Source organism: Dysidea avara, chromosome 4 (assembly GCF_963678975.1).
Source record: "Dysidea avara chromosome 4, odDysAvar1.4, whole genome shotgun sequence".
In the NCBI taxonomy this organism is placed as follows: domain Eukaryota; kingdom Metazoa; phylum Porifera; class Demospongiae; order Dictyoceratida; family Dysideidae; genus Dysidea; species Dysidea avara.
Window position 1 is genome coordinate 20,100,335 of NC_089275.1, and position 13,856 is coordinate 20,114,190.

General features: G+C 37.1%; 1 protein-coding gene across 1 annotated transcript; it reads right to left on the minus strand.

Annotated features, from left to right (window-relative positions):
• Positions 1-4,150: 4,150 nt before the first annotated feature.
• Positions 4,151-10,364, minus strand: LOC136254143 (uncharacterized). Its single transcript, XM_066046819.1, has 11 exons — positions 10,205-10,364; positions 10,039-10,147; positions 9,820-9,898; positions 9,020-9,262; positions 8,525-8,904; positions 8,324-8,425; positions 8,171-8,268; positions 8,025-8,120; positions 4,767-6,056; positions 4,516-4,704; positions 4,151-4,459 (listed from the first exon to the last, which is right to left on the minus strand). Exons 1-11 carry the CDS (start codon positions 10,301-10,303, stop codon positions 4,334-4,336), a joined length of 2,811 nt encoding a protein of 936 aa, XP_065902891.1. The 5' UTR covers positions 10,304-10,364; the 3' UTR covers positions 4,151-4,333.
• Positions 10,365-13,856: the final 3,492 nt, after the last annotated feature.

Here is a 13,856-nt window from a genome sequence, read left to right on the forward strand (position 1 = left end):
TGATTGACAAGGACTATTGACCATTGAAAAGTTGATGAATTAAACACTCAAGAACGGAATGCTTCTCCATTGCAACTCGCCCACGCAATATAGCGCGCGCGTCGCTAATAATCAGTGCTCAGCTGGGGTATGCCGATTGAGATGGTGATTTTTATAAAATTATTTGTACCGTGTAAAATGTTCGTCACGAACGGTATAGCTAGCTGGCTCCACTGTCCCTGTCCCAAACATAGCTGGCTAAGGTGTACATCATGACCTCATTAATAAAAGTTTACTGTACTACTGAGACCACATTCTGGTCCCATCAGTGATCATTTTAACAACAAACCTTATAAAAATTTCAAGTTAGCTGTTTGCAGTTCTCCAACATATAAACCTGTGGAAAAAACAGTCACATTTAAATTGGTGAATTAAAAAAAAATCTTTATCACGCACACACACACGCACGCACGCACGCGCACACACACATTCACATCAAAATAAAACACTACAAGGTATGGTAATGGTTGTTTACATTGGTTAATTTTGTGGTGCGCCACATATAGCAACAAGGGAAATGTGTATCTGTGATCAAGAATTTAATTTAGATTCTAATATCACAATTAGATGGTCAGACTACCTTTGTCAACTAGAGATGAACTGACTTTTGGTAAAAAGCGAGGGGTAGCCAATGCCTTGGGACTCTTGTATGCTATGTGAGAAATCCAATCAGAAATACACCAATATATTAGAAACCAAATCCTAAATCCAAAATCACGTAAAAGTAATGGAGAAAGTGAGTTTAACAAAGTAGACATTGATCGATCATGAATAACTAGAACAAGATGTAGATCAACAACTGTACAGGTAGTTACTAGTTAGCAATCTCACTGAATGCTTTTAAAAATACATAAAGATTTGGAGTCTCGTACACACCATTTGGGTGCTTTAATGAAGGCGCAAATTGGGCATGGGCAGGCAATTCATTACATTCTGTTCGTCGTTTATAACTATCACTGGCAAACTAATGCATATACAATATCAAAGAACGTATATATTTAAACAGTTGTATGATACTTATAGACTGTTTTTTCACTGTCAACCACTTCTTGTGCGTGGGACGGCCCACCACCCCTCCCCTCCGCACCCTCCCACCCGCCCATCCCCTATATGATATACGTGCTATACAGGTGAGCATATAAAAGTTGCTAAAATTAACAGGTTTTTGTAGAATCAGTTTTATTTTTAAAATTCTAATTGAACAAACAGTACATTTTCATACTGTAGCTGAATGACATTAAAATACATTGAATTGTCTGATATGAAAAGTTTGTGTGTGTGTTGGTGGGGGGGGGGAACTACATATGCATGACTTTATGCTGATGACGTGTTGCTCTATCGAGCAATACATTCTGCTGCAGATCATGATATTTTACAACAAGACCTGCATTCACTAACACAATGGGCAAAAACATGGCAAATGACGTTTAATTTATCCAAATGTGAGCTACTGCGCATTACAAACAAACAAAACCCCTCAAGGTATTGTTATCATATGGATGGTGAGGAGGTGAGATCAGTGCCTAATGCAAAGTATTTGGGAGTTATTCTGGATGAGCATTTAACATTTAATGAACATATTAAGAAAATTGTTAATAAAGCAAACCAAGTTAGGGTTTTTTTACAAAGAAACATTAGTTCTTGCCCAGCTAGGGTGAAAGAAGCCTGCTATATATCTATGGTGAGACCAGTTGTTGAATATTCTAGTGTTGTGTGGTCACCTTTTACAAATAAAAACATAAACTTAGTTGAGTCGGTGCAGCGTAGAGCCGCAAGATTTGTGACTGGTGATTATGGTTTTATGTCTAGTGTCACAGGGATGTTAAACTCACTTGGATGGACATCTTTGGAGTGTAGGCGAGAAATTTCACGGGTTATCATGCTTTTTAAAATATTACATAATGAAACATCCATTTCCAGTTACCACCTTCCTATGCCAATAACCACATGTACAAGAGGGCACTCTTACAGATTCAGACAGGTATCAGCCCACTTAAACATTTATTTGCACTCTTTTTTCCCTGCCACTATCAAAATATGGAACAGCCTCCCAGCTACTGCAATTGAAGCAACCAATGTAGATGACTTTCAGAAAAGGATTGTAGACTATTTATGTATTAATCCAGCTATATAGTCTAAAATGTTGTACATTTTGTTTTCTTGCATGTATCTGTGCTTTATACTCCCTAATGGAGGTCTGCACAGTATTAATAATAAATAAATAATAAATGACAACAAAATTTACACAGTGAAATTTGAAGCATAGTAATACGAATATGATTTATGGGGTCTGCAGGAACATTTTAATAATAATTGAAGCACTGCATTATGTACATGATTTCACTAGATGTTTGCAAATAATTATAAATAAAGTAATTACTTACAGCTTTAAAAGAAATTAAGTTAGGGTATCTCAATCTTCTTCTTGCAAACAATGCCCAACAATAGTATAGGGGTCCACGGCTCTCCGTTTCCACCACCTATGGTTTGGGACCTACTCAGACATTAATTGTCACTATAATGAGGTGGTATTATTTGTGAGGTCATGAGATGGTCATATTAATGAAATTAGGTCATGAAGTACACTTTTGGGACTAGTATATATTCACACTTCTGCACAGTGAAGTTCACTTCATAACTTATCAACCATCCTCAACAAGCATTGCATGTCAGACATGTGGCAATAATTTAGTACTTACAGCTCAAACAAACACTTGTGAAAGCTAGAGCTCAAGCACATGAACAACTTAAAATTAATGCACTCAAAGCACTTGTGTATCTCCAGGTGGTGACAACTTCCATACCAGATTTGAGGTCAGCATGAGATATATTCCTTCAAGGGTCGTCCTGCATTTCTATTAATTTTTTGTGCACCTCACAAAAGTCGCTATAGCTCAAGCATACTGTAATCAATTTGCAACAACCTTGGAGGGAAGAAAGCCTTTGGGTATATTGCAGCACATTACCATTGGAATTGTGTATAGATCAGATAAGTACTGCATTGATTTTCAAAACTACAAATGCAATTTTGTCATAAACTTTTAGTAGAAATACACAGTCTACACATCGTTTAACCATTACAGCTTTAATGTTTTGTACTTAGAGCATTAGCTACAGAGATAAAACAGAAATCAGAACACACATATAGCAAAAATTCAGAATGGAGAAAAATCTTCAAAAAACTTGAAATAGATTTAACCACTCAGTGTCAATCAGTTGCATGACTGGTGCACTGGCATTAACATTATTGCAGTTAGTTATTCCTAAACATATAGATTCCTTTTGAAAGCCACACCCTTGCATGGCTGTTTTGACATACTTTTCAATAAAAAAATACTCAGGTAGTTTTAGGCACACTGATAAAGAGATACAGACCATTTCACTAACAAATAATGGTCCTGAGGAGGTGGGGTCACCAACTGGGCATATAGGTATACAGATTTCAAAATATTGTGTGCATGATTGCTTAATTTACTGGTTTTAAAAGATTTCAATATTATTTTGCAAGATTTTACAGATCAGGTGGGAAGCCTTTTCAAACCAGTAGATAAACATTGCTATAATCTAAAGATCATCAGAAATAATTGGCATTATCATTGCAGCCATTTAAATCTTGGAACTACCTTGATTTCACAACTTCTGCCCTATTTGAGATCCACACACTTTTTTACAGCTTGGCTGTTTTTGTTTAGACATCACGGTGTAGTGTGTTTGTATTTTTGGTGCATGCATTGCACATTTAATTAAAAGTTTTGTCTATATGCTGGCAAAACATTTGATGCTTTTGCTAGCCTATTATGCTTGAAATTATACCAGTATAATTGGCATAAGCCTAACTGGAATGAGGAAGAATGAAGCTATTTTGTTGCAATCTATGTACGTACCTATTTTTCATACCATTTTGTTGCTTGTACTTAATTTAAAAGAGATGAACATTCTAATTGTGAAGCTGAATGCACTACTGTGTGATTTGTTAAGTAGTTATTGTTAAATATTGGCCTACTGAAAGATCATGATCATAAACTTTGTTGGACCTTAATTATGATACGTACGACATACGTCAGTATAGTTTCATGTCATACTTGGTTCTTCTGTTTCAATGCAACTTCACTTTATAGTGTAACTAGTTTTCTTTTAGTTTACCAGTATCCATACATTGTTACACAAATAGGATTATTTGTATATAAAACTACTACAATAGCCTCTCCTAGCTACTTATGTGTGCACATACTAATGTCAACAAAATGGCTATGGTGGTCATACACAAATAACTATTAGTGTCATATTGTTCCAGCTAGATAGTACAAGGTGTGATACTTAAAGCTGTGCAAGAGCTCCATAGTAGGTATTTGCTACTGCCATAGATGTTCCATCTCTGACGATTCCATGTGTTTCGACTACCCCAAGAGTAGTGAAGTGACTATACATAACAAAAGGCATGCAGTAACATCACACACAATAGTCAAAATTCATTACCCATCCAGAAAAGTAGACCGTTTTAATCTGGTACCATGGAACAAAATCGACGTAATTCCCAGGATATCCATGGTATGCATAAGCACAAACACTAATTGGCCTGTAACTAGCGAATGCTTCAACACATCCTTTGCCTTCCACATAGTAGGTGAATCTTGTGGATACATCAATTCCTCCTTGTACAAGTTCCTATAGTGCATGGAGACCATGTATAACACATCTGCCTATTTCAGGCAGTTTGCTATACTTACTGCTAATGAAGCAGATGCTCCTCCTTTAACTGTTAAACTTAGAGAGGGAACAAGGTTAGCACAGGCTTTTACTTCCAAAGGGCATACACAGCGACCACCATCCAACTGGACACTGACTATTCCTTTAAGGGTAAACCAAATTGTTGTTATGTACACAAACACAGGATAGCGTTTCGAGAAAACAGTGTAATCACGTGAAAATAACGTGCCAGATGAGCTTGTGCAAACAGTGTGTTGACTGTTTACATTTAAAAATACAGTTGATCCCAATTTTACATAAACCCTGTGATACAGCCTAGAACCAGAAGTACGATCAGAAGACTCAATATCTGCTATATGGAATGAATAGCCTAACACATTAGCTCTGACTACAGCTTTGGTGTACAATTTGAGCCGTTTAGTGTAGTCTCTCCAGTAACCTCCAACAAATGTGCCAGTTGCTATCTTCATATTCAGGTCACTGATACCAAATGTTTTTTCCCATAAATATCCTTTGTGGTAGGGATAGTCTGTAACATCATTTCTACGTTGATAATAACTTGCTATCAAGTTGTAATCAGAATTGGATTCATCCCAGTCTGATCCTCGTTTTATCCTTGCATTGTCACTCACTTTATCACGCACAACTTGTCCATAGTTCAACTGTTGTCTTATTGTGTTGATATGCTGTTGTGCTCCATCAGTACCCACCAGTGTAAGATACTTGATGAGCAATTCATACAGGTTGGGGTTCTCTAGTCTAACGGCAGTCTTCACTATGGTGTCCAGTAAGCCTTCACTGGGATTAACTAGTATTTTATTACCATACGCATCTTTTAGTACCACTATGACCTCTTCAAGGACATTATCTTCTTTGGTTCCATTCAATAAGGTTATCAAAGCCTTTTGCACAACTAGTTGATCAAGATGAACACCAAGTCCTCTTATGACTGAAATCTGTGTGTCAGTGTCATTATGACCAAGACTGGACAGTAAAGCATCAATGGCTAATCTAGAGCCAGTGTTTCCAAGGGCATAGTTTAAGAGAATGATTAAATCCGTGTTATTGGTAGATGATTTAGCTGTGTCAAGTCTCCTAAGAAGTTCCCCCACTACGACAGTCTGAATATCATGGTCATTGTTCTTAGCTAGTGCTCCTAGTACCAGCAGTAGGCCATCATCATTTGATGGGTTAATATTAATGACAGTATCAATTAATTCAGGTACAGCTTTTTTAATTTGAACCAACTGGTATAGCAAGATGTCTCGTTCATCTTCTCCCATGCTCTTTGTTAGCAGTGACCCCAGTATCTGCAAAAGTGTAGTGGTATAGCTATTATGCATGTGTTACTGTTGGGGTAATGTTTTTAGCTAATGCATGGACAGTCATAGAGATTTGTCCTGGGCTTTGCTCAGTAGTAGATAACTTTAATGAGACACTCTTTTTGAAGTCAGAAGGATGTGTCCTAATTGTGAATTACTACTTCTGTAGATCTGTGAGTGAATTTTATGGCAAAATGAAGTAAGACTACATGTAAGCTTATTCACAAATCTGCCACTGTCTTGTATTGCAGGATAGTGGTATATACACACTGAAATGGCAGGGCTTGTATATTGTATGTATGCATTATTTATAGCTTTTCAATTAGTTTGGAGTAATTGCAGCAGCAAGCTAGTAGCCATGTAGTAGAGGGGGCAGAAAGGCCAGTGCCCTCCCCTCCCCCCTCCCTTTCAGAATTTTGCATAGTGCTGTTCATTGTATCAGAGCATCATTCAAACAGGTGTGCTTTTATACAAATACCCATAGATTCTGAAGTATAGTATATTTAACAAGTTGATGTTGTGCTACTTCTAAAAACCAGGCGCCATGCAGCTAGCTAACTCATCTGGAATAACTATAGACAGTATATGCTAGTATGAATTAACCAACTATGTATTACTACTTTACAATAGGGTAGTTTGGGTTGTGCAATAATATAATTAGCTATTTCTCGTAATTCATGAAATATTCGTAATTCATGAAATATTCGTAATTCGTTCAATTACGTTGCTATGCACTGCTAAGGAAGCGTTTGTTAAATAAACCGCTTTTACCAACATATTACGCACAAAACTATCTTCTAAACTGTTTTATAGTGTGACTAACGTGTTTTTTCCCACAAATTCTCTCGACAAAGCCTCAAAGCTACTCTTCATTTTCGTTCGCGTACGTAAGCGATAGGCTATTCCTGGCAGTGTACGAGGCCTGCACCGTTGTTTTTCAGTTGCTAAATGCCTGAAAACCTCAAGGGGAAGGTAGTCTGAGGAAAGTCACCACACCCGTATTTCAGTCCGCCGAAAATAAACCACCTCAGAGCAAAGTTCACCTGTGCAAAAGTTTAATACAGACTTCATTTCACTTTTACTTCTTACGTAAAAGCTGCTTTTACCGTTATTAACGATTTTGCTCACGTGGGTGCGTACGGACAAACATAGGTAGATAGGTAGATAGGTAGATAGGTAGATAGGTACACACACACACTTTTACGAAAACAATTTCAGTAAACCAGGCGCACGCCCACAGCCGGCCTTCGGCCGCCTTCGGCCAGCTGTGGGCGTGCGCCTGGTTTAAAAATGAAGTAGGGGTCTGAGTGACTAAAAGTAATGAAGTAAGAGACGAGTGATGGTATTACTGCATAGCTCGGTGGGAAACTCGACATTTATTTTGTTCAGTGCCTAAGTATATATGGACTTTCCTCCAAGCTATGCTGTAATTCCATCATTAATCTCTTGTTTCACTGCTTTTTGTCACTAGTGATAAAAAGTATAGTTTGTGATAAAATGTAATTTTTAAATGCACTAGTTTGTTCAGTTTTTTTTTTTTTTTTGTTATACCATAATAATAACTATGATGTACAAGTGTAACTTCTATATCATACATGACAGTTGTATAAGGTGACTGCTACATTACAGTATCTTGAGTTATCCTTTTGCCTACATGAATATCCTAAGAGGCACTAGTTCATGCATTCTTTATTTTTTCTTTTTCAGACTGCATGACATTTACCCTCTTGCAATGTTAAATTCAGTCAAAACTGCTACCCATGATCATGACCAGATCTAATTTCATAAGCTGACTTTTCAAAATTTCTGAAGGGCATTCCCTACACTCCTTAGAATACTCTTGCTTTGCATTTCAGAGTGTACGGTGACTTACCCGTGTGTCATCCTCCCTTACCTTAGCAAAATCCTAGACCCACCCAAATGTTGTTTTCCCAATGAATCTCCATGCTTTCATACCTGTTGTGATCGCAGGCTACCATCAACAGCCAGGAAAGAATATATCAGTAGTCTTGTTTCCATGTCCACATTGTGTGGCTTGTGAGACAATTGCATCTACATAGTTTGGACCATGAAATAGTCTAATACATACAATAAGCTTGTACCTTCTTGTAATACTCTATCAACTGATCAATTGCTGGAGTATAGTGTGATGGAGTACCATGTTCTGCTTCTAACCTTAGTAGTTCTCTAAAGCTGTGCACTACATTAGAGTAAACGATTTAATATTAGCTTTACAGCACATCGTGTAACCATACCTAGTGCAGTGTCATTGGGATTCTTCTTAAGTTTTTCAAACAGCCCGTTAACTGATGGAATGGCATCTCTGATTTTTCTAATCTTCAACTGTCCAAATTTGGCTGTGTATACAAGAGCGAGTGTACTAAATACACTTATATACATGAAAATGATTGTATTTTTGCATGCAAAATCACTGCATGCTACCTGTCCATACTAACCTACATCAATGACTGCTAACAGGCTCCCTCTTTCAACATCAGATGCTGAAAGGTCAGTGAAGATAGCACCTCTTTTACTTTTACTTTGACAGTAAGCCCTTTTCATTGAGTAAGTTGCATTAGACTGAAATTGCTTACTAAAATCCATAGTGTTATCATAAGTACTGTCATTGTTGTCTTCGTCTGATTCTTCACCATTTCCAAAGTTGATTCTAACTTCCAATTTTCCATGTGATTCTTGGAGGATCAGACCAACAAACGCAGATTCTTCAACCTTGTCATAAACAAGGGCATTTTGTGGTACTTCACCAACCATTGTGATGAGATCACTGGTTCTAACCGTTCGAGTGAACTTTATACCATTAGATTCAGTATCAAAGCTGTTAGAAAAATAATTATAATAATAGTTGCTTCTAACAGTATACATACTCAATTGTAAGGTATTACGTACATCTGCACAGCTTAATTTAATATTGCATCTATAATTTAACATACACATAATGTGAGATATGGATAGAGCCAGCATCAACCTCTTCAACATTTCCTGTGTTATTTACAAAGTTTGCCTGGAATGTACTAGTAATGCTTCTCTTGATATTAATGGCATCATTATTATCTGTAGTTCCATAGTGTACAGAGACGATCTTCCCATCAGATGTCTGGACATAGCAGAACTCTCCTTTAAGTGCATCTGCCAGAAGTTGTTGTTGTTCATCAGATGTGTAGTTGACCGTGTTACTAAATGTGTTAGAAATATACATCATGCTCATCCACCATACACACACTATCAAAAACACACGCATGTACACACACACGGGTCATGCCTACCCAATGAACCAGCACATGTGCACTACTCGATACTCAGTGGCTATAAGTCAGCACCAGCAAAATCTTTGACTAGCAACCCACAGGAGGTTGTACCATACCTTATATATGAGAATATGAGCACCCAAAGTCACACCTGAACCCCAGTTACCCCCACCAATTATACAGTTGGCATTTGCTCCCCCGGTTAACACCAGGTACCCATAGATGTTACCGTTAGGTGGGCTGCTTCCCCAATTGACACTAGGTCACCTACTACTAATTTAAACAGCTGCGTAGACTGGAGCAATGTGAGTAAAGTTTCTTGTTCAAGAAAACAACATAAATTTGGTATTAGTGAGTATCGAACCTGGAACACACACAGAGATACATATACACCTCAACATGTTGGACTACCAGTGCACATAACAGTAGTACATGCACAATAAAAGATATAATAAGTGTTCACAGTACACACACACTATATATACTTAGCAGTTGAAATTCTCATAGTTGCACTGGATATGGTGAAACAGAATTCATTAGCTGATTCTGAACCAAAGCTACCACCTGAAGAAAATAAAAAAATCTTGTAACTATACTGTACTTGTATATGCATACCACCTATATAACTGGTTCTATACTGCAGTAACCACATTATGGCACTATTCTAACTGTATAATTATACTCTATAAAGCCTAATATCTTACTGCTTTCACAGTGCCAGCTAACATCTGCAGAAAGTTGAGTCACTTCTCGATCTTCTTCACCATAGTTGTGTTGTGTTGAAGTGTATTTGTAAATACACTCTTGGGTGAACTGTATTGGAAAGAACAGACAGTTTTACACAATGAAAGTAGCTGATCTATTGCTCACATCACATGTTCCAATTCTGTTATACTCCGCACTTTCGTCTGCAGTTGTGATACATACTGCAAACATGCACACTGTAGCATATACTACAATGTTGATCATCTTTCAGCTCCTGCAGTCTTGGAAAGTGACAAGCTGAAGCTAGGTGCTATGTCAGTGCTGTTTTATAGTTGCAAAATGCCAGCTAAAAACAGGGTAAACAGGTTTTGTGGATTAAGCAATCATATGGCCTTACATTGAATAGGGACAGCAATAGTTATTGTTGTAGCTACATGTGTGTGTCTGCATGTGGACAGGTAACCTTATGAATGGATTTAAAACTGACATGAATGGTTGGCTGCACTGAGGGCTGCACTTATAGACAACTGTTTTGGCTCACTGTGATGCTGCTGAATCATGTAAACATGTACCAGAAAGCTGTACACAAATTAAATCAAGTATAGTGTTTTCAGTCCGTTTGGCTTACCTGGTCTGGCTGGTCACATGAAGTTGCACTGTCATAATGGACAGACTCCTCTCAGGCTTTTACTTTTTTTATTTCCTCTAGTCCACTATGATCAGTTGACTGGTCACACCACACCAGCTATTGGCATTGCATTGTAACTGAGCAATATAGTGCAGACTTCAGCTAGCAGTAGAGAAGATAATGCATCCATGGTATACATACATGATAGCTTATAATAATATCATTTGGAAAAAGCTGGACTTCATAATGCTACATGCTATGGTGATGAGATGTATGTATAATCAGCATGGAAAAATTTAATTTATTATTGGCAAATCAGATTAGACATGCACACAACCACAGAGTAGTCTGTGGCAGCATTTGTTGCTGTTTTGTACATCATCACACCTTTCAATTTTTTGCAGTTGTAGGTTTGCATACATGCATGATGTAACTTAATGTAGTCAATTTGTCTAACTGGGATAAAGGGTTGATTTAAAGTTTAAAATGCAATATATAGATGATGATCAACAACTCATTGCTATAGAATTTCATCAGCCCAGCCAGTATGGCTGATATAATTTGGCTACCAAATGGACCAGTGGACTCCTATATATATCACTATATACTTGTAGCTGTTCTGTTGTGTCAAGCCTTATAGCCATGTACATCATGCAGTGAGTGCAGGGAGTTAACAATGTATTTACTTTACTTGTGTTATGTATCCAAGAATAGTCTTGCAAAGGGCTAACATACATACTGGTATGTACGTATGTACATGCGTCTTGACCAGGACTATGATAAGAAAAATTTCCTGACAAGCTCAGACATGCACTTCTTGTCCTGGCGGACTTATTATTATGATTGCCACATTCATTCATTTGTATCATATTAAAACATTGTTATATTCATCTTGCTTTGAGGAAGGAAGTGTGCACATGAGTATAGTACACTTCTGCTGTCAGTGTGAAAATTATCAAGTTTTGAAAGCTATCATATAACTTAATAATTACATCATGCCTGTATATTGAAAATGAATCATGTTTTCATGTAGTATAGATACAAGTCAAAAGATTAGTCTTTATCTGACTCTGATTAACAAACTCATCCCAGTCACTTAAATCTTAAGTGATATTCCTAAGCAGTAGAATTGGTCTGTCTACACAGAGACTTGTAATGTACACATTGTATATATAGTTGAACTCTCTACGAGGTAATTTGTAACGTAGAAACTATCTACAGGGTGGCTTTACCTTAGCTGAACACTCTACAGGGTGACGTGTAGTATAGCTGAACTTTCTCCAGTTGAATGTACAGGGTGACTTGTTTGTATAGCTGCAGGGTGACTATTTCTCTACAGTATGATTTGTAATGTAGCTGAACTCTCTACAGGGTGACTTATAATGTAACTGAACTCTTTAAAGGGTGACTTTTAATGTAGCTGAATTCTCTACTACACGGTGACTTGTAACTTAGCTGAACTTTCTACAGGGTGAATTGAACTCTCTGCTACGCTACATGGTGACTTTTAATGTAGCTGAACTTTCTACAGAGTGATTTGTAATGTATATATATACACATTACAAGTCAATCTGTAGATCAAGTCAATCATATTACAAGTCAATCTCAGGTAAACTGATTACAGTGTTTATTCCTCTGACTCTCAAAAATTATTACTTGAAGTCTGACATGTAATTAACTTAATTACTAGTACAAGTTTAATTCACACTTATGAGAGGAGTGCCAAGACATATTTATGCCAGAAACTATGTCTTAGACTAAACTGAATAATCTTCAGTTTTCCAATCACAATTCTTGCCAGCATCATGCATGTATATAGCTCTATACACTCAGTACTCCTCTGCTCAGTAAAAAGTTATAACCTTTTGTCATACTGTAGTGGCATGCAATATGTTCACTTTACTGTAGAGCTGGTTTAGTATTGATAGATTTTCTTTGGTCTTATCTTACAGCTAAGACCGGACCTTCCCAGCCAGGTAAAACAATCCTACATTACGGTCTATTCCAATCAAAATTTACTGGGCAGTTTCTTGAAACACTCTAATTGTTCAGAATTTTTATTACTACCAAAGTCATTGATAGCTATGGATTATGCTACTATCTATGAGCATAAACATGTGTTAGCTTAGTGAGAAATTGTAAGGCATGTAGTTGCAGCATGGGTGATTTCCACAGGTAATCTCCTTCACTCCTTGTGATTGTTTTGCTAGAATATTTAAGCTAGCCTGCTATGCAGCTGACTTAAGTCTCGGTTAGCCAGATCTTTTATCATTTAGTCGGGAAGCTTTCTTTCCCAACCAAGTGACAAAACAAGAAAAGTATCTGGCTGTACACCAGCTGCAGGCAATAAATACTCTAATAAAACAATCACAATGAATGAAGATTACAAGTGATTTTGGCAGTAAAATTCTGAACTTTCATAGTGTTTCAAGAAACTTCCTAGTGCATTTAGAACATACTTAGGAGAGTGTAGTTTATGGTGAAATAATAGACTTGAGTATAGATTTCAGTCCAGTTAGGGACCCGCCGATTATGCTCATTATTTTACCTATTATGCTATGCTGCACTGCTCAAAAATTTACCCATTATGCTTAAATTAATGCTCAATATTTACCTATTATGCTCAAATTATGCTCAATATTTTTACCTCATTTCCCATGTTTTTCTAATAACTTTGCACTTTATGGGAAAGCAGTAAGTGGTTGAAGCACAGACTGTAAATCCTTGCTTGTCAAAATGCATGTCACAGAAAAGATCGATATACTCTAATAGAACAGTCAGATGATAATTTTATTAGAGTTACTGACTGTTCTATTAGAGTATATCGATCTTTTTGTCGGATATGTATTTTGATAAGCAAGAATTTATAGCATTGCACAAGTTTTCTACCTATTATGCTAGCATTATGCTCAATGCTTTCAGGTACCTATTATGCTCATTAATATGCCAGCATAATCGGCGGGTCCCTAAGTCCAGTCCAATTATAATCCAGGTTGTAGTGCTTCCCTGTGAATTGGAAAGCACCAAAACCAGGACTGGGCTTGAATCAAGTCTATTTTGATATGTGCTACATTCTTTCATGTGCATGTCGTCAAGCCAGTTTCCCAATAGAATTAATGTTCATCTTACTGTAAATGTCACATAATAGGGGGAGTATACCACCCATCTATGACTTTTTTTTGCAATTGG